Source organism: Corvus hawaiiensis, chromosome 36, assembly GCF_020740725.1.
Source record: "Corvus hawaiiensis isolate bCorHaw1 chromosome 36, bCorHaw1.pri.cur, whole genome shotgun sequence".
Taxonomy (NCBI): Eukaryota; Metazoa; Chordata; class Aves; order Passeriformes; family Corvidae; genus Corvus; species Corvus hawaiiensis.
In genome coordinates, this window is record NC_063248.1 from 607,502 (window position 1) to 625,808 (window position 18,307).

Here is an 18,307-nt window from a genome sequence, read left to right on the forward strand (position 1 = left end):
CAGAAACGAGTGCTGTAGATTCACCTGATGTTGTTCTTTCGTGTTTACAATATTTATTTTTAGCAATTGACTGCAATGATATTATATATAGGCTTCCTTATTTTTGTACTTTTCATACCGTTTCCTGAGTGTGGTGTTGTACTGCTCAGCTCCCCTCGGCCACCACTGCTGCTCCTAGTCAGTGACAATAAACGAGAGAAAAACAACCACCACCCATTTCTGGGCTCAGTGTCGTGTGTTTCGGCTTCTGTGCTCCCCTCGCCCCTCAGCAATCCCTGAGGAAGGGCACCTGTGCCCACCCCATCCCAAATCCCTGATCCTGGCCCCTGGGAAGAGGGACCCAGCTGGGAAGGGGGCTGTTCCCTTGCACTGACAGTGCCCCCACAGCCAGGAGGGCGAGGGAGGGCACGGGGAGAGGACAGCCAGGGCTCAAGGGAAGGGGTTACTGCCTGGAGAAAACACCAGTATGAGTTTCCTGCTCCACATCCCACATCCTGGTGACACTGGGTGGGTCCCAGCTGGAGGGGGGCCCTGGGATCCAGGGGGCAGAGCAGGATAGAACCCTGGCAGGGCTGCAAAGCCCTGCACAGCTCAACCCACCCCCAGCTCAGCCTTCAAGGATTTGAGGTACCTGTTTTCCCTCTGCCATTAACCAGCAGCCCCTGTTGCTTTCCACTGAATCAACTTTAAGGAGTTGGTACTTCTAATTAAAACCAGAGTTAAGTACCTAAATGCAATTAATTAAATAAATAAATTCTATGCCGTAGCAGCTGAACACCCAAAAATGCTTCTGCTCTCTGCTGCCAAAGCTGTGACACAACACAAGATCACACAGAGGTGCTGAATCCACAGGGTGATTCCAACACAAGAAGCTATTCCCAGCAGGAAAGGACAGACATGGGTGAATATTCCACTTGAAATCATTTATTGACAAGTTGCCATGTTTTTCTATCTTGCCCAACACATTTTCATCCTTGTTATAAAGTACAAATGGTTTTATATTTTTCTGACATTAAAAAAATAGGCTCACAAGGCAAAAATTCCCACTTTGAATCAAAAAATCCTGCTGTAAGAATTCAAAGTTGTAAGAGACAAACATAAAACCCAACAAAGACTGAACAGAGTGTACCATGACATGACACATCCATCAAACCAACTGGAGAGGAATCCCTTGTTCCCAGCTCTGCCTTTGGATCCTGTGACCTTGCTGAACTGATGTGAAGTTGGTGTTACACATACAACTCAAAAGGCACTCAAAAGTCACGAGTTCCTGAGCTAACACGGGATGTATTCCCAAGGTAACAGCTAAAACAAGCCACAGAAAATGTTTAAAAACTGGTATTTGGTTTGTGTGAGTAGAGGCAGCGCTCAGCAGGACTCCAGCTGAGAGCTGCTGCTGACAGGACTCAGTGATGGTGAGGACATTGGAGTATTTGCTGTACATGGAAAAAATAATTCACTTATGAACATCCTTATTAGTAAATTAACCTGCTGAAAGACAGAGAATTACTGGCTGCAGTGTTAGAACAAGACCAAGAGTGAAACTTGTGTGTGTGAGCTGCAAAAAAAGCTTGAACCCAGCAGGTGGGAAAGGCTGTGCAGTTAAATAACCAAAGTTGAGAGGCCACATTTACAGAGATTATTTGGCCCTAATGGAAAAGGACCAGGAAAAAAAGCAAAATATGGATCTGGTATTTACAGATCAGTTATTAAAAACCCCAACATATAATACAACCAAAACCCACACTAACAAAACCCACACACCCTACAATGTGTGCTCAGAGTCCAACAGATAATTTCCTAAGCTGTGATCCACACAAATTCCCTATTTCCAGTTTGGCTCAGTTTTCACCCAGAAAAGCCCAAGTGTAACACTTCTCAAGCACGGAATGGCTACTGCCTGATGATGCAGAACAGAAATAAAATAAAAAATAAAAAGGGTAACTGGTTTTGGCCTACCTAATGTGTGATCTCTTCAGAGCTGCATAGGAGAGCACTAAGGCCAGGGCTGTTGCTACAGTGTAAGGCCTGCTTGTCTGAGCTTTGGAGCAGCATCCAGGGTGGGAGAGGGGCTGCCACAGACCCCAGGGAGGTCTCAGGCTTCCAAATTATCCAGCTGGGCCTCGCTGTCTGCCCTCTTCTCTGGCGATGTGTACAGGAAGTTGCAGCAGATGTAGAGGGGGAACGTCAGGAGTCTGCTGTCCAAATTCATCACGATCTGCTCCTGGAGCACACATGGGACATTTGCATGGTGAAGGGTGGCCAGAAAGCACAAGGCTGATACAACAGTCATTCTGCACATTTTAATGACTATGACTAAAATCAGAATATAAAAAAATAAAGCAAAGACAATTCACCTTCACCTCAGGTTTATAACGCTGACACATTCTCAGCCTGCCCACAGCTCCCACCCCCTCTGCAGCACACGGAACAACCCCAGGAAATGCTGGAGTGAAATTCCCCTCCAACATGCTGGGGAGAAAGGGAGAGTTTTCAGTTTCGGGAGATTTCACCAACCAGGCATTCCCCAACAGTTTATACTTGAAAGCAAATTTCAGTTTGCGGGTAGGAATTTTTTGGTTCCACTCTAGGAACTGGTTTTGGGGTAGCAAAATTGAAACTTCACCCTAGTGAGGATGCAAAACAATCGAAACTTCAAAACTGAAACCTCATCTCCCAGTGAGGATGGCACTGACAAGGAAAGGTTTTCTGTGTTCTCACCACCTTTGTCTCACTGCTGGCTGGCATTTGAGAAACTTGATTAACAAGTCCCACACATGCCTCACTAAATCCTGCCGTCAGCAATGGGTGGAAAAGGGCACATGCTCTAAGAAAAGTCCCCTCTTCTCTGGGGCTTTTATCAATTTATTTGAGTAATAAATCCAACCCTTAAACAACATGTAGACATTCTTTTAACTCCTCATCTTATAAGAGTCTTCAAATCCCAAATTTGCCTCTAAATAAGGAGTCTGACGGACAGATTATGCAGTGCTGGAAGGCTGGGAGAGCAGCAGAACACGACACTGGCAGCAGACAGCAGCACCACAGGCACCAATTTCACTAATATGGGAACTAATTTCATGTTATCAACACTAATGAAACCCACACTACCCTCCCTACTCTAGATCCACTTCACAAATTAGCTTAATTACCCACTACTTCTAACAGGAATGCCTGAGATTCCACATAAGCAATGACAACAAGAAGAAGCAACTCCTCTTCACAAACCCTGGTGACTTCTCAGCATTTTTTTCATGCCTTGAACTCCACCATTCAAGTTCAACAGCTCAAGAACCCACGGCCATACCTGATCCTTCTCCAGGGTCAGGATCTGATAGCCCGTTGTCCTGCTGCAGATCATCTTCCCACTGCTATCGAACGAGGCCAGGCGCAACCTGGGGGCAGAACAGGGAAATCACTTCAGCCTGCCCTATTTTTTCAGCACAAGGAGTTTCTCCCAAGGAGTCTGGGTAACATTTTTTAATGTAACTGACTCGGTGGCAACAAAATCTAAGGCAAGCGGGGCTGGCAGCGCTGAGGGAGCCCCCCGAGCCCCGCTGGCTGGCACCTGAAGGCGATGCTGCGGCGCGGCTGCAGGCTCACGGAGCCGCTGCACGGCTGGTTCAGCGTGTTGCGCTTGAAGATGATGTAGCGGTTGGTGTAGGTCACCAGCAGGTCCAGGCCGAAGTTGAAGCCAGTCCAGCGCCAGCAGTACTGCAGGACAGAGGGGACACAGAGAAACCAGCCTGAGGATGGGCTGCAACACGGACCGGGAGTGCCACACCAGCTCTGATGGGTCAGTCCTGGGAATGGGGCGCTGGGCTACAGAGAGTGGGGTTCAGGGATCCCTGCCAGCACCTGTCTGAAACAGAGAACTCAGTGGGAACAACCCTCACCAGGTGACTCCGTGAGAGCAGCTGAGTGTCAGCTGCCTCCCAGACAGACAGGAACACGTGTCACACCAGTGGGTGTCAAATACTCAGCACTGGGTAACGGGGCTGATCTGTGAGCCCCAGTCATGTCCCAAAGCACTCCTTGGGGTCAACTGCCTTAGGTTATGTGACTTCAGTTGGAAAAATTCATGTTTCTAACAGTTTTCCCTGTCTCGCAGCACAAGAGCACAGTGAAACACCAGTTCCTTACTCCTTTCAGAGACAATTGCTTCCATCCTTCTGGATCTTTTGGATGCAGTTTGACAATGAGGACCTACGTGATTTGGAAATGCCTGACTTGTCTCAGCCGTGCCAGCTCTGCAGTTAGCCACGTGCCACACTTACATCACCATCCTTTGCCAGTTTGCGACCACACCTCATGCTGTTTCCTTCCAGTTCCTCTTTATTGATTTCTTGAGGCCTGAAAAAAAACCCAAACCAGCATCTTTAAGGACACTTCAACACTTTGTACGATACCTTAATGTGGGAAAGATGAACAGACTGGAGTAAACTTGTCTGACCACACAATCATGGAATACCCTGAGTTGGAAGGGACCCACAACCGACCCTTCTTTGAGCAGAGGCGTGACTAGATGAGCTCCCAGAGTGTCTTCCATCCCAAACTGTCCCATGAACATCCACCTACACTACAAAACCAGGCTGTGACACCTCAGTTAGGCAGGACTTCTTTTACAAAAGAATGTTTCCAGATAACACAATAATAGCTGTTGCAATGAAATACATTCTCCCAGCCCACTTGAAAACACAAGTGTTTTTTAAACACAGCAGGCAATGATTTCTTAGGCACAACCAGAGACAAGTGCTGAGGCACAGCTGCAGGGCTCTGCACAACAGCAGTGCTATGAAGCAGCAGCCACGAGACACTGAGAGAGGTTTCTCAAGGGGCTGGTTACACAACCTGGTTAAAAAAACCACTTCCCCTCAGTGCTCATGAAGTGGCAGAGCCTCTCAGAGCTCCTGAGGTGCCAGAGCCCTTGCTTGTACCATCTCACACCATCAGCTCCTTTCACCCAACAGCTCTCCCTGCATCCAACACGTAGAACAGTCTTGCAGAGCCAGCACGAGTGACATCAGTCTTGATTTTCCAGAAGTGTGTTACTCACTTTGCTTCACACACCATGACATCATTAACCCAGCACCCACTGCCAGAAAGTGTTAAGAGTTACACCAGGCCAAGGGCTGGCAGTGAACTTTATTAATCCCAGTGACATCAACCCCTGCAGGTTAAACTACAAACCCACAAGACCCAACAATGCCCTCCAAGCCAGGAGATGCAGCATCTGTTCTCCTCCTACTGCTTACACACCACAGCAACTTGCAGCTAAAGCTTCTGTAAACTCAGCCACACACTCGGGTCTTTTCTCCCATTTCTGTAAAAACCAATCCTGGGAGGTGAAGTGTTCAATGAACAGGTTACGCATACAAGCTCATCGCACTTGAACAAATTCACCAGGAACCTCCCGTGTGCTTTTCCACATCTTCCAGCTGAACTGGTTCCGTGGCTGACCTAAATGCAGTAATGGTGTTAAAGGATTTATTTCTGTTTAATTAGTGACAAATTTCACAAACATTAGTCCATAATGCTCAGACTGACATTAACATCCCCCCTCCATCCCTCGAGCAGCCTCAGATGATGCAGAACTTCAGCTTTAACCACTTCCACCAGCTGCCACACAGTGAACAGTGGAGTTATTCTGCTTCCTTCTTACACACTGCCAAAGAGACTGCTAAGAGCAGAAGTGAATCCAGTCCCAGACTTGAAAGATCTGTCTGGCTTCTGCCACAAAACACATGTTTAATTAAAAAAAAAGTGATCCACTTTAACACAACAAGTAAACCTTGAGCAGCTACAGTTCAAAGCCACAAACCCACTGCTAACACTAAAAAATTCTCAAGTTCTGAAGAGCGAGTAAGATGTTTAATCCCTTTAAATGCAAACTCAAAAGTAGAAGGGAAACACTTTCTTCCCCTCCTCTCTATAAAGTTACCAAGACAAACCACATCACACGTTTCCAAGCAGCGCCATTTCCATGTTGGCAGTGTTAGAATAAGCAGGTGCAATTATGCTCTGCACCAGGTGGGACATGGAAATAGCACCTTACTTCAGCTCACAGGAGCCAGGTTCACGTCTTGCTCTGATTCCTAAGCCTACTTCCTTACCCCCGAGGGAAAACATGTGTTTGATACTGATATGGGCAGTAGGTGAGAGAGGAAGAGCAGCAGAGCTGGATAAACGATGGGCTTATAAAACCTGAATTCTTTTCCTGCAGCTACAGGTTGGTCAAATGGCCAAAATATTTGCACTCATACAAAGGAACAGCTGCATCTGTGCCCTTCTAAGGCTGAGACTTTTGGGTTTTTTTCTGTCTTAAATGAAATAATAAACCCATACTGCAAAAGAGAAAACTAGACAAGCAAGAAAAATGTGGAAAAATACTCTGCCCATTCCAAGAGCCATTGAAATCCTCAGCTGTAGCTGAATATGAAAGTTGCTCTTTTCCAAGCTGGATGATCCCCGTCATCCTCACTGCAGCTCTGTGGGAACTCACTTTTCCAGAAGCATGTCCAGTGGCTGACATTTCAAATGCTCCCACTGCACTAAACTACCAAAACACATCAAAATTAGCAAATACAGGGTCTTATCTTGTATCAGAATTCTTGTGACGCACTTCCCTCTGAACCCTGGTTCCCCATAAGCCAGGGGGTGACATTTATCTGCTCTCAGATACAGCCACGGCAGCATTGCAAAAGCCTTCCCAAGAGAGCAGCATCAGAAACAAGCCAGGGCCACCCAAAGTTCATCTTCAGGAGTTGAATAAGACACTCACAATTCTGTACTTTACCTCCACCATTTCCTAAAGGACTGCTGCTGAAGAGAACAACTTTTTAAAGATCCTGGCTATTCTTCAGACCAGAGTTTGGGGTTTTTTTGAAGCTCCTGTTACAACCCAACACATCCCTGTCCACAACAGCACTCACGGGGTGACACGACTATGGAAGAAAGGAACAAGCCAGTCTCTTGGGGTTTGGGAGGTAACAGGCATTCTGCAGCTGCCTGACTTGGCATTTTTTCTCCACAAAACTCTCTAGGAACCAGGAGAGAACACAAAGGCAGGATCAACTCCCCCAGCTACATTTTGCTGTAGCTTTGGTGTTAAATCAGGGACCTGGCTCACTGCAGCAGGCCAAGAGCCAGCAGAAGGAAGGGAAGTTCGATGGCCAAAGTATCCTTAAAATGGAAGGCTCAGAAATTACCCTTTCACAGCCTCAACACACACTTCCAGGTGAAGTACTAGTGAGAAGCATTAACCAACATACATGAAAACACAGAACATGTCCCCCACCCAGCATTTCCCTCTGGTCCCATTATACCAGTTTCCCAGAGTTCTACTGGTTGAAGGATGGGAGACCAGCCAGCCCAAGGGAACAGAGAGCTCCACAGAGATCAACAATTTAAAAGCACTGAAGTATGCTTCCCCCCTCCTTTTAATGTAAACTCCAAAGTAATTCATGTCAGAATTTCTATGAGAGGAAGGTTTCTAATCTAAGAAAGAAATAAAGGAAAGCCTGTAATATACCTACCCAATATCATTGTCTTGTTCTGCTCTGAGCATGGCAAACCACTGCTGTTTGTAAACAGAGGACAGCCATTCTAAAATTAAAAAAAAAAAAAAAATAAGCTTGGTGTTGTCTTTGGAGCTGGGAATGGGGATGGTCATATACATTTGAAATAGAGAAATAAAATTACATTGAAATAATAAAGTTACACTTATGAACTGGACAGTCTATGCAACCCACACCCTGGTAACTCCCCGTGTTCTCCAGCTCCCAGCCTCAACCGCAGGGGAAGGGATAAACATCCACAACTAACAGGCAGTCACTCCAGACTGCTCATCTCCTCAAACGTCCACTGCTGCCACAAGTGATGCAACTCCACACATTTTCTCAGCACACAAAGCTCTGTTCAGCCAAGGAGCTGGTTAACAAGCTCTTGGGAGAAGGTGCTGTTTTCTGAATCCCCAGTGGAGTTCTATGTAAGTTAAAGAAGAAGAAAACACAATCAAGGGATAAAAGAAAACAGTGACTTAACACAAATATGGCAAAACAAACAGAAATTGTCCCCTGCTAGGAATAAACATAGATCATGTCTTCCTTGGAGACCACACAAAGATTTTACTGGCTGTGTTAATTTAATGTTGCAACGGAGAGATAGAACAAAACTCAACAGTTTGTCAGGCAGTTACACAAAAGGGATAACAAAAGCATGGGGTGTAAGAAGTTCTTAGTCAAGATAACAAATGGGGCAAGGGGCCAAGGTCATGTATGAGAACCATCTTCGGGAAATGGGCTGGGTGAGAGGAACAGGGAGAGCCACTGTGACCAAAAACCAACCAGGAAGCTGATGAACGTGACATGAGGGAGGAGGGGCAAGATCACGGATGGAAAACTTAAAACCAGCCTTTGTTCCACTGACTCTAGAGTGAAAGTGCAGACTGTGATAGGAGCAAACTGGGAATTAACAAACCAAAGTACAACAGAAAATAAAAAATGGATTAAGGAAACCTACGCAGGTAAGGAACAGAGAATGGATGTGCTAGAAGGGAAGGAAAAATGTATCAGGAGGGAGAGCACCTTCTCTCTGTGTATATGCATGTATCTACTTCCTACCTCACATTTCGGCTGCAGTTCATCTGCTGATTTATGAAGAGGGAAAGCACAGCTTAGGAAATGTTCAGAACTCCCCAAGTAAAACAGAAAAACAAACACTGTGCTCACACAGACACATTATGTATTCCTGTCTCTTGCACCTTTTCTGCACAAAGATCAGACTGCAGTGAACTCCTAACACAGAATTTCAGTTTTCCCCTGGAGGCACTACACACGCTGAGTATATAAATAAACAAACAAACAAACAAATAAATAAATAATCACAGTACTATTTTCAGCTTCTCAGTGATTTGCTTCTCTACCTCCTTGAGAACAGTTTCATCTGTAATAATCTAAAAGGCTTCCACCAGAACACAAACTACCCAGCAATGGCCCCGTCTGCAGACTCTCAGGTACGAAGCATCCCCTCAAACACCAAATGCTGGCAGCCAACAGCCTGTTCCAAAGTGCAGCCCAGGATTCATCTAAACCTCCTTGTAAACGAAGAGCAAAAGTTCTGATCTTAACACAGCTTGTGGCTGTAGCTTGTGGCTACACCCTGGTACGAACAGATTACAAGGGCAGGCAAGGACCGAGCCCTTAGCAGCACCTCCCTCCCCGCGGATCCTCCTCCTGCCCTGAGCTCGAGGCCCTTTCCCGGTGCCACAGTGCCACCCAGCCTGCGCAGCGCTCATCGCCGCCGGGACCGCTTCCTGCACAGCGAGCACTCGGCTCTCTGGCACCTCGTGAGCTGCGCACCAATTTCACATCCTTTTTCAATAGGCACAAGGAAATCAGCCTCAGTGCCACCGCGCAGCGCTCATCGCCGCCGGGACCGCTTCCTGCACAGCGAGCACTCGGCTCTCTGGCACCTCGTGAGCTGCGCACCGATTTCACATCCTTTTTCAATAGGCACAAGGAAATCAGCCTCAAAGATGCGACTGATCTCAGAACAATTCTTCCTCTGACAGACACAGGTAAAGGCTTCTGGGTTTGAGAACAGACACAATATTTATCACTGAAGAGCACTATGAAAGGCTGCCCATCACACTGTAAGGGGTAACAGCAGACATCAGGAGGAGGAAGTCAAGTGTAGCTCCAGAAATTTTCTGGTTTGCAACACTTTATTGACATGCTGACAAAGCCACTTCACAAGGATACAAATCCACTGCTCTCCTGTGTCACCCTTAAGGATCTAAAGAGTCATTCACCCAAAGTTATTTTTTATAATAACCTTTGCGCTTTGCCTATAACTGGTACCAATATCACTCTGAAGTATGATGGATTATACTTACTTTATACATCACTTAAGCATGTAAAATATCATGTATCAGAGCTGAGACTTGTTCTTTTGGAGTTTTTATGCGTAACAAAATGTTATCAGACATCACCAGTGGGATGAGAAGGGGCTTTTCATTTTCCAGTGATACTGGGATGTCAACATCAGTAATCTCTAATAACCTTGCCTCAGTTTTGGAGACAAAACTTCAGGAGGAAACACTCCGGAATGGGTTCTCCTCCGAAGGGAAAAGGGCTTCCCCTTTTCCTCCACCAGTAAGACAAGTGGGTCACAGCAAGTGAAAGTGGAAAAAACAAACTAAACTGTTTATTAACACACAAACAAAACAGGGTAGAACAGGGTAAAAAAACCCCTCAAAATACAACAAATTCCTGGAGAGGGAACAGACACGCGGGCTCGGACCAGCCAGGGCTGCCCCTGCAGGCTGCCTGGACCGGTGAGGAGGGAAGGGAGGCAGTGAGGCAAGAGGAAGGAAAGGGAAAAAAGAACAAGAATAAAACCCCACAGAACGTTTTCTAGCTGGAACACAAAGGAAACCCAGGAAAGCAGCCCAGTGCTCCCAGCACACCCCCTCCCGTGGCCCCAGGTCCATTGTAAAGGCACAGACACCGGCCCTGGGCACTGAGAGGATGGTTAAGGAATAAAGCAGCTTCACAACATCACCCCAGGACAAACATGAAATGGCATTTCACTCTCTGGGCTTCAAAAAGCACCAGACCCTAAGAGGAGGATGTATTTTATACAAGTCAAAATGCAGAGAAATGAACAAGAGTGAAATACTTGAATATCCTCTCTGCTCCAAATCATCCTAAATCTCTATTAGTAAATAACATTTGTTTTAGAAGAGGGAAGAAGAGTTCACAGCATCTTGTGCTTCTGATTTTGATTTTCAGGTTTTATTCCAAATCCTATAAAAACCTATCCAGCTCTTTCTAGAAAATAATGGCTAGAAAACAGTTGAGTCTCAGCAAGTTTTACTCTCCCAAAAGTAAGATGATTTTTTGCTGATCTGGGCCCCTGGGACCATTTAAACATTGATGAAGTACTATGTATTGATTGTAGAGCGTTTTGACAAACTGACTGATGAGCAGAATGCTCATCACGTGGTGATGACACCTACATGGGTGCCTCTGCAGACTTTCATGCCTATAATTTTCATACTCAGCTTCTGCTGAATCTTCAACCACAAACCAGATGCTGGAGATAAACATGTGAGCAGTAAGACAAGTAAACACCCTGAGATCTTCCCAATTACTCCAGGGCAGGACAGGCTGGGGAAGGTGCACAGAACACGATCAGTCGAGAAGAATCATGGAATGATTTGGGCTGGGAAAGTCCTCTAAGGTCCATGAATCCAACTGCTCCTCCAGCACTGCCAAGGCCACCACTAACCCATGTCCCCAAGTGCCACATCCACACGGCTGCTAAACCCCCCAGGGATGGGGACTCCAGCACCGCCCTGGGCAGCTGTGCCACAGCTGGACAGCCCTTTCCATGACAGAACGAATTTTCCCAATATCCAGCCTGAACCTCCCCTGAGACCGTTTCTTCTTGTCCTGTCCCTGTTCCCTGGGAGCAGAGCCTGACCCCCCCTGACCCCGGCTGCCCCCTCCTGTCAGGAGGTGTGGACAGTGAGAAGGTTCCCCCTGCGCCTCCTCTTCTCCAGCTCCCTCAACTGCTCCTCATCAGACTCGTGCTCCAGACCCTTCCCCAGCTCTGTCTCTCTTGGGACATGCACCAGCACCTCCCCGTCTCTCTTGGGGTGAGAGGCCCAAAACTGAAGCCAGGAATTGAGGTGAGGCCTCACCTGTGGCCAGCACTCACTCACCTGAGGGCAGCAGGGCATCTCTCTCCACGATTCTGGCTGAGGCCAGGTCACTGATGATGTACTGCAGCCTCAGGTGTGCGAACACGGGCAGGAACGCGTTCCCCTGCGCCGACTCCAGGAAGGCAACGTCACCCCCAAACTCTGCAACACACAGCGCCCACATGGCAGTTTGCTGCCCTAAAGATTTTCCAGACCCTATTTATGCTGGAGTTTTTACATACTGATTAGAGAAGTTATTATGGGCAGGCAAGTCACCTTTTGCCATTAAAATTAAGAAATTACTCGCATTCAAATCCCAAACCAAGGCCAGGCCAACTCTTCCTACCTCTCCTGCGCTCAGCAAACCAGGCATCAGCTTCAGTTAACACCTGCTTGAAAGACCCATTCCAAGAAGGCACGAGCTGAAGGAACATCCACTGGGTAAAATAAACAAATTCTAGTGAGTCAGTGAAGAAGGTTTCAGATAAGTAATCTGCATGTTAATAAGACACATTTCCACAGTGCATTAATTTCTATAGAAGTTCTGCTACTCCATTAAAACTTTCAGTCCATCCCACAAAGGTTCCACTGCAGCGAGCCCCAGGCAAGTACCTTTTTGAGAGCAGTATACACATCCATTTCCACCTGCAGCACAAACAGGTTGGAGGAGCTGATCAGCTGCTTCATGAGGTTTATGCTGAAAAAAATAAATTGCAGCAGGTCAGTGAGACAGAAGAGAGAAAAAGAAGGGGAGGTAGGGAACACGCAACAAGCAGTAGCCCAGAAAGTGATCTGCAGGGAGCTCCAGACTTGGGCAGAGGCTGTCCTTCATCCCTGCAAGGGAAGTGCAGCCTCAGTACCTGAGCTCCTTGAAGAGTCCAACACTCTGGTGAGTCATCAGATTGTTCAAGAGCCACTCAAGGCACCTGCGTGGAAAGCACGGAATTAGGACCTCTGCTGTTTCTTCTCGATGTCAGCATTCCTGCAACAGCTGCTCCCTCAGTAAATTTGCAGACAATGCTGAGCTGGGTGGGATTGTGGATCTGCTGGAGGGCAGGAGGGCTCTGCAGAGGGATCTGGACAGACTCAATCAATGGGCTGAGGACAACGACACGAGGTTCAACAAGGCCAAGTGCTGAGTCACTGCGGAAAGCCCCTGCAGCTCCAGGCTGGGGCAGGAGTGGCTCAAGGGCTGCTTGGCAGAAAGGGACTTGGGGGTGGCTCACAGCTGGCTCAGCATGAGCCAACACTGTGCCCAGGTGGCCAGGAAGGCCTACGGCATCTTGGCCTGTACCAAGAATAGTGTGGCCAGCAGGACTAAGGAAGTGACCATTCCCCTGTACTTGGCACTGGGGAGGCTGCACCTCAAGTGCTGCGTCAGTTCTGGGCCCCTCACTTAACAAAGGACATTGAGAGGCTGGAGCATGTCCAGAGAAAGGCAACAAGGCTCATGAAGGGTCTAGAAAACATGTTTTATAAGGAACAGCTGAGGAAGCCGGGTTTGTTTAGTCTGGAGGAGGCTCGGGGGGACCTCATCACTCTCTACAACTCCCTGAAAGGTTGTAGTGAGCTGGGGCTGGTCTCTTCTGCCATGCCTGCAGTGAGAAGACATCAGGAAATGGCCTTAAGCTGAAACATGGGACATTCAGGTTAGGTATTTAAATTTTTTTTCCTGTTTGAGTGGTCAGGCATTGGAATAGATTGCCCAGGAAGGCGGTGGAATCACCACCCCTGGAGGTGTCTGGATCTGGCTCTGGGTGATGTGGTTTAGTGGTTTCAGTGGTAGTGCTGGGTGGATGGCTGGACTGGATGATCTTATAGGTCTTTTCCAACCTTGATGATTCTATTCTGAAAAAATACTAAGACAATTAACCTGGTCATTATGGTACTGTGTGTAAATTCACTGTTAATTGGCAATGTCCAAAGCAGCTTGGGGACAGTAATTCTTACTTTTTCTTCACGGAGTCCAGCCCATACGTCCCTGCAGAATTGTAATAACCACACACGGTTTGGGCAGTGATGGTTTCCTTCATTGTTTCACCACATTGCTGGATTAAGCCATCCTGCAGGGAGGAAAAAACACACAAACGTTCTGAGTGTTCATTTCCCAACATGAAATGTCAGACACTGTGCTGTTCATACAGATTTTCATGCCTGAGCCATCCCCAAAGTCCCACAGGCTGCAGTGACCAGTGCTACACTGTTCAAAACATTTAAACCACCATTCCTCAGAAACACAGATGTTCCTTAAGAATATTTCCCATGAAAGAAAAGCGTACTGAATACCCTCGGGGTAGAGCAAGTGAGCTCCAAAACCTATTTAATCTACTTTTAGATATCACTCTCAAAGCCCTTAATCTCACACCTCAATCTTAGTCACAGCATTTTTCAATAAACCCACTGCATTGTTTGGGATTTTCCCCACTTAGCCTGAAAAGCTGATTCACTCCTCTGGGTGAAAAAGGCCACATGGCTGAGGATATTCTGAACTCCTTCTTTCCAGGTAAAGACAAAAATACTGGCATTTCTGACTTACGAGCTGCAGCATGCAGGCTGCTGCCAGCAGGGCGACCACGCGGCTGGGGTTTATCAGCACATCGTCCCTGTAGAGCGAGCCAAATGCCACCTGCAGAGCTGCAAAGGGAACAGGAGTCCAACAGAGACACAACACTGAGCATGGGGCATTGAAAGAGTCCTTAAATACAACCAAACCCCTTCACTGCACACCTTCTCTATGGTCTCAGCACTGGCTCTTTATCTAGAGCAACTGACCAGACAGAGAACACAACATGGGGCAGTAACCAATCCATTACTGAGCTTCCACGAGTTAAACAAACTCTTCAGCACCCCCTGAGAGCTGTAAAACTGCACAAAAAGAAGTTGAACCTCAGGAGCCTTCTCTAAGCATCATGATGTTTAACTTAACCTCTCCCTTCAGGGTTTTGTCAAAATAAAAGGCTCCCACTTACCTTCTACATCAATATTTTGATCAGGAATCTCCAACTCTATGACGTTCATGCTGGATTCTTTCCAAGAGCCACTGAACATACTGGAAAAGTAGCCTGACTGTATGAGGGAAGAGAGAAAAAGAACTCAGCTAAGAGATTTCATCCCAATTAAAACTGCCAAAAGCAGCACATGGAACCAAACGTGGTTAATATTTACCTTTATGCAGAACAAAATGTATTAAGGGAACTTTCACAAGCTAAAACATTCTGACAGACTCGAGGGGCCGATTGTAGTTGCTGTTTCTGACACTCAAAATGCCTACAGGAAAATTTGGGCTACGTGTGTGTAACCAGAGTAAGGAAAGAGTTTGAAAAGGCCAGAAAAACCACACAAGCTCTTTTCCCACAAACCACATCATCAGTGGGGACAGAATTAGTCCAAGAACTAAGTCCTTAAGGTTACTGGCAAACAACAAATCCTGCAGGCATTAGGGAATGCCAGTTTGGGGACTGGGGGGTGAAAAAAAAAAAGAAAAAAGGCATGCAAGACATACAAATTACTGTACAAGGCTGTAGTCTCATACCAAGGACACAGACACACACACCATTTACGGCAATATACCTTTTATTATTAAGTGAAAAGCACATAAAACTAGAATTTGAGGTTTCCATCCAAATGAAGGGAAAGATAATGCTCTACTGGGGTTCCTGATTTTCCTTCCCAGCAGCAGATGTGCCCATTATGAGATGCTATCAATGAAGTTTACCTGAGAGATCAAAAAAATAAAGTCTATTTGTACAGCACCACATTCCCTGACCTCGTCCCTCAGCATTTCAGCTCAGCAAATAACACAGCTTTGATTTCATTTGATCAGGTCAGTATTTCTGTACCCTTGGCATATTCCTAACTCTGACAACACACAACATGCTCCGATCAAACCCAGGACCTCACTCATCTTTGTCTTCCTCACAAGGCTGCCTCAGCTTTGCCATAGAGACCAACTCCTCAGTTTCATAAGGATTTATCATTTTCGTAACAGCATCGGGAAAAAGAAACCCCCCATTTCTCAGAGCTGTGGTGAGCAGGCAGAGCAGCACCTGACCGTCCTTCGTGGAACGCAAGGCAGTGCCTGGAGAGAGCAGGGGAGCAGAAACAGCCAGGCTGAGTCTGATCAGGGGCACAGAAGAGGAGTCACAATGGCAATAAGAGTCATTTACATGGAGTTATTTCTAACCTCCAACACTGCTTTACCTACAGTATCATAATCCCAACGCAGGAGCGTGCCCTGAAACAGAACCTGCCTGAGCAGAATGGTGAACTCCCCCCAAAGCTCATCTCCCCAGAACACCGCTCCTACAACAAGGCCTCTACAGACAGCCTCACAATTTTCAAACCCCACTAAACAGCTGCATCCACAGACAGGATTTCACACCCACTTTCAGTCACCAACCCGCGCTAAGGCTTCAGGAGCAGCTTCACGAACTTGACATGCAGCAACCACAGAGCCACAGTGACAGGAAACACCAGGAGCCTGAGGCCACACCAGCACTGTGCCCACCCTGCACAACCCAGCCCTGACTGTCCCCCCTCCCTGTGCCTGCCAGCTCTGCTCCTGCCACATGCCCCACGGCCCCGCCAGTGCCACCGCTCCAGATCTGCCTCACACAAAGGACTCTCCTGCTTTCAGTTTATGCTTGTTAAAAGGTTCTCACACTCTAAAAAGAAAAGGCTGTTTCCTACAAGAAAGCAATGAAACACTTCCCTCACTGGAGCCATGCAAGTAATTGCTGAAGCTGCTCTGGAATTCTGGCACTGACACAGCAACAGCCACAAAAAATCCAGAATTCACTCTTCCTGTCACTTGTTGCACCAGAGAAACTTCAGCCACGTGCAGAGCACCTCCCGGTGCCACCATGTCACACTCCTGCTCTGGCTCCCACTGCAGCTGACACACAAGTGCCCTCCTGTCCAGGTACAGCACCTGGCAGCTTCACATCAACCCCTGGCAAGCCCACGGGCGCAACTGAATTTGGTGTTTCATGGCACAGTCACGGCTCCTCCCCACTTCTGCCACAGCAGGAGTGACACAGAGAACAGACAGTGAAGCCAACAGCACCTCTGTGTTCCCAAAACACAGACACAAAGGACTCCACCTGAACACATGCCCAACAGAAAATGGACGTATGCACTAAGATTTATTCCTTTTTAGAGTTCCTGAGCAAACATTCCTCCTGCAGCAGCAGGGAAGCTGCAAGGAATCCTTTTGTGAAGGCTCATAACAATCATGTAACAGCTACAGAGACCCAGCACCAGCAACTCCCTGCAGGGCCCTGCACACCAGTCCAGTGGACAGTAAAACTGAGCAGGGACACCACAGGCTTTACAAATCCCTTCTGGAAGCGCCTCCTTTGCTCTGCAAGAATATTCACATCACAGGCGCATCTCAGCCACTTGTTCAGCAAACAAGAACATGTTCTCAGGACATCAAAGACAACTGTCAGGACTGTTTTCACAGAGGATGCACCAAGATTAAGAATAAAATAAATGAAACAAAATTAAAAAATTAAACAGTAAGAGAGAGAAGCAAAGAAATTGCTCTAACACAAAGCTACAGCTCTGCTTCCCAACACTGCTAACAGGAGTTGGTTAACTGTCTGCATCTACAAAAAGGGTGAAAGTCCTATACATAAAGGGGAAAAAAAAGGAAAGATATTCAGTCATACTTCACAGTTCCCAGACATTCTTTTATTAAAAACACAGTTCTTACTGTGAGTTAGAAAGGAGCCACTTACCTGACACAAATAAATCTTGTGCAAGTTCCACTCCTCTCCCAGAGCACAGATTTTGATGTCACTGTTCTCCCCATTCAAAAACAGCGTCTGATAAATATATTTCGATGTGCTTTTCAATTTTTTCCTAGTAAAAGAAAGAAAACAACAAACCACAAACAGTGAGACACACTCCTTCAAATTCTCCCGTTACAGCGGCAATAGTCGGTCTCAAACCCTCGGGAGGTTCGTCCGGCCCGGCCCAGCCCAGCCCAGCCCAGCCCGACTGCCGTGTCCCCCCTGCCAGCATCACTTCCCCGTGCCCGCCGCTGCCGCCGGGGCCTTTCCCGAGCGCCCCAGAGCCACCCCCTGAGAGACCTGACCCCGGCATCTCTCCCCTCCAGGCCCCGCTCCTTCCTGCACGACGGGCTCCGACGGGAGGCCGGGCCGGGCCCTCCAGTGTCCCCTCAGAGCCGCTCCCCCAGCCCGGCCCTGCATCCCCCCAGCCCCTCTGCCCAGCCCTGCAGCCTCCCCAGCACCCCCGGCCCCCTCAGAGCCGGCGGCGCCGGCGCCCGTCCCTCAGCCGGCCCCCAGACCTGCGGCCCCGGAGGTGGAGGAGCCGCTCCTCCCGCTCGGCCTCGCCGTCGCTGTCGCTGTCCCCCGGTCCCTCGGCCCCGCTGCGCTTCCTCTTGCCGCTCTTGCCCGCGGCCGCCGCCTCGCCCCGCGGGAGCCCTGCCTTCCGCCGCAGCACGCGGCTGCCCAGCGAGCCCATGGCCGCTCGGCCGCCTCATGGGGCCGCGGCGGGAGCGGGGCCGCGGCGGGAGCGGGGCCGGAGCAGCGGCGGAACCTCAGCCCCGGCCGGCGGCGGCCGCGGCCCCGCGAC

General features: G+C 48.0%; 1 protein-coding gene across 2 annotated transcripts; it reads right to left on the reverse strand.

Annotated features, from left to right (window-relative positions):
• Positions 1–902: 902 nt before the first annotated feature.
• GMCL1 (germ cell-less 1, spermatogenesis associated) lies at positions 903–18,251 on the reverse strand. Of its 2 annotated transcripts, none has more exons than XM_048290281.1 (14): positions 18,021–18,251; positions 17,449–17,572; positions 14,677–14,773; positions 14,244–14,341; positions 13,658–13,770; positions 12,568–12,633; positions 12,320–12,404; positions 12,054–12,144; positions 11,729–11,869; positions 7,536–7,605; positions 4,278–4,353; positions 3,569–3,714; positions 3,308–3,395; positions 903–2,224 (listed from the first exon to the last, which is right to left on the reverse strand). In XM_048290281.1, exons 1-14 carry the CDS (start codon positions 18,194–18,196, stop codon positions 2,096–2,098), a joined length of 1,500 nt encoding a protein of 499 aa, XP_048146238.1. In that variant the 5' UTR covers positions 18,197–18,251; the 3' UTR covers positions 903–2,095. The 2 variants fall into 2 exon arrangements, with proteins under 2 accessions (XP_048146238.1, XP_048146239.1); XM_048290282.1 differs by lacking the exon at positions 18,021–18,251 and adding an exon at positions 15,278–15,422 and having other exon boundaries at positions 17,449–17,534.
• Between the last annotated feature and the right edge of the window lie 56 nt (positions 18,252–18,307).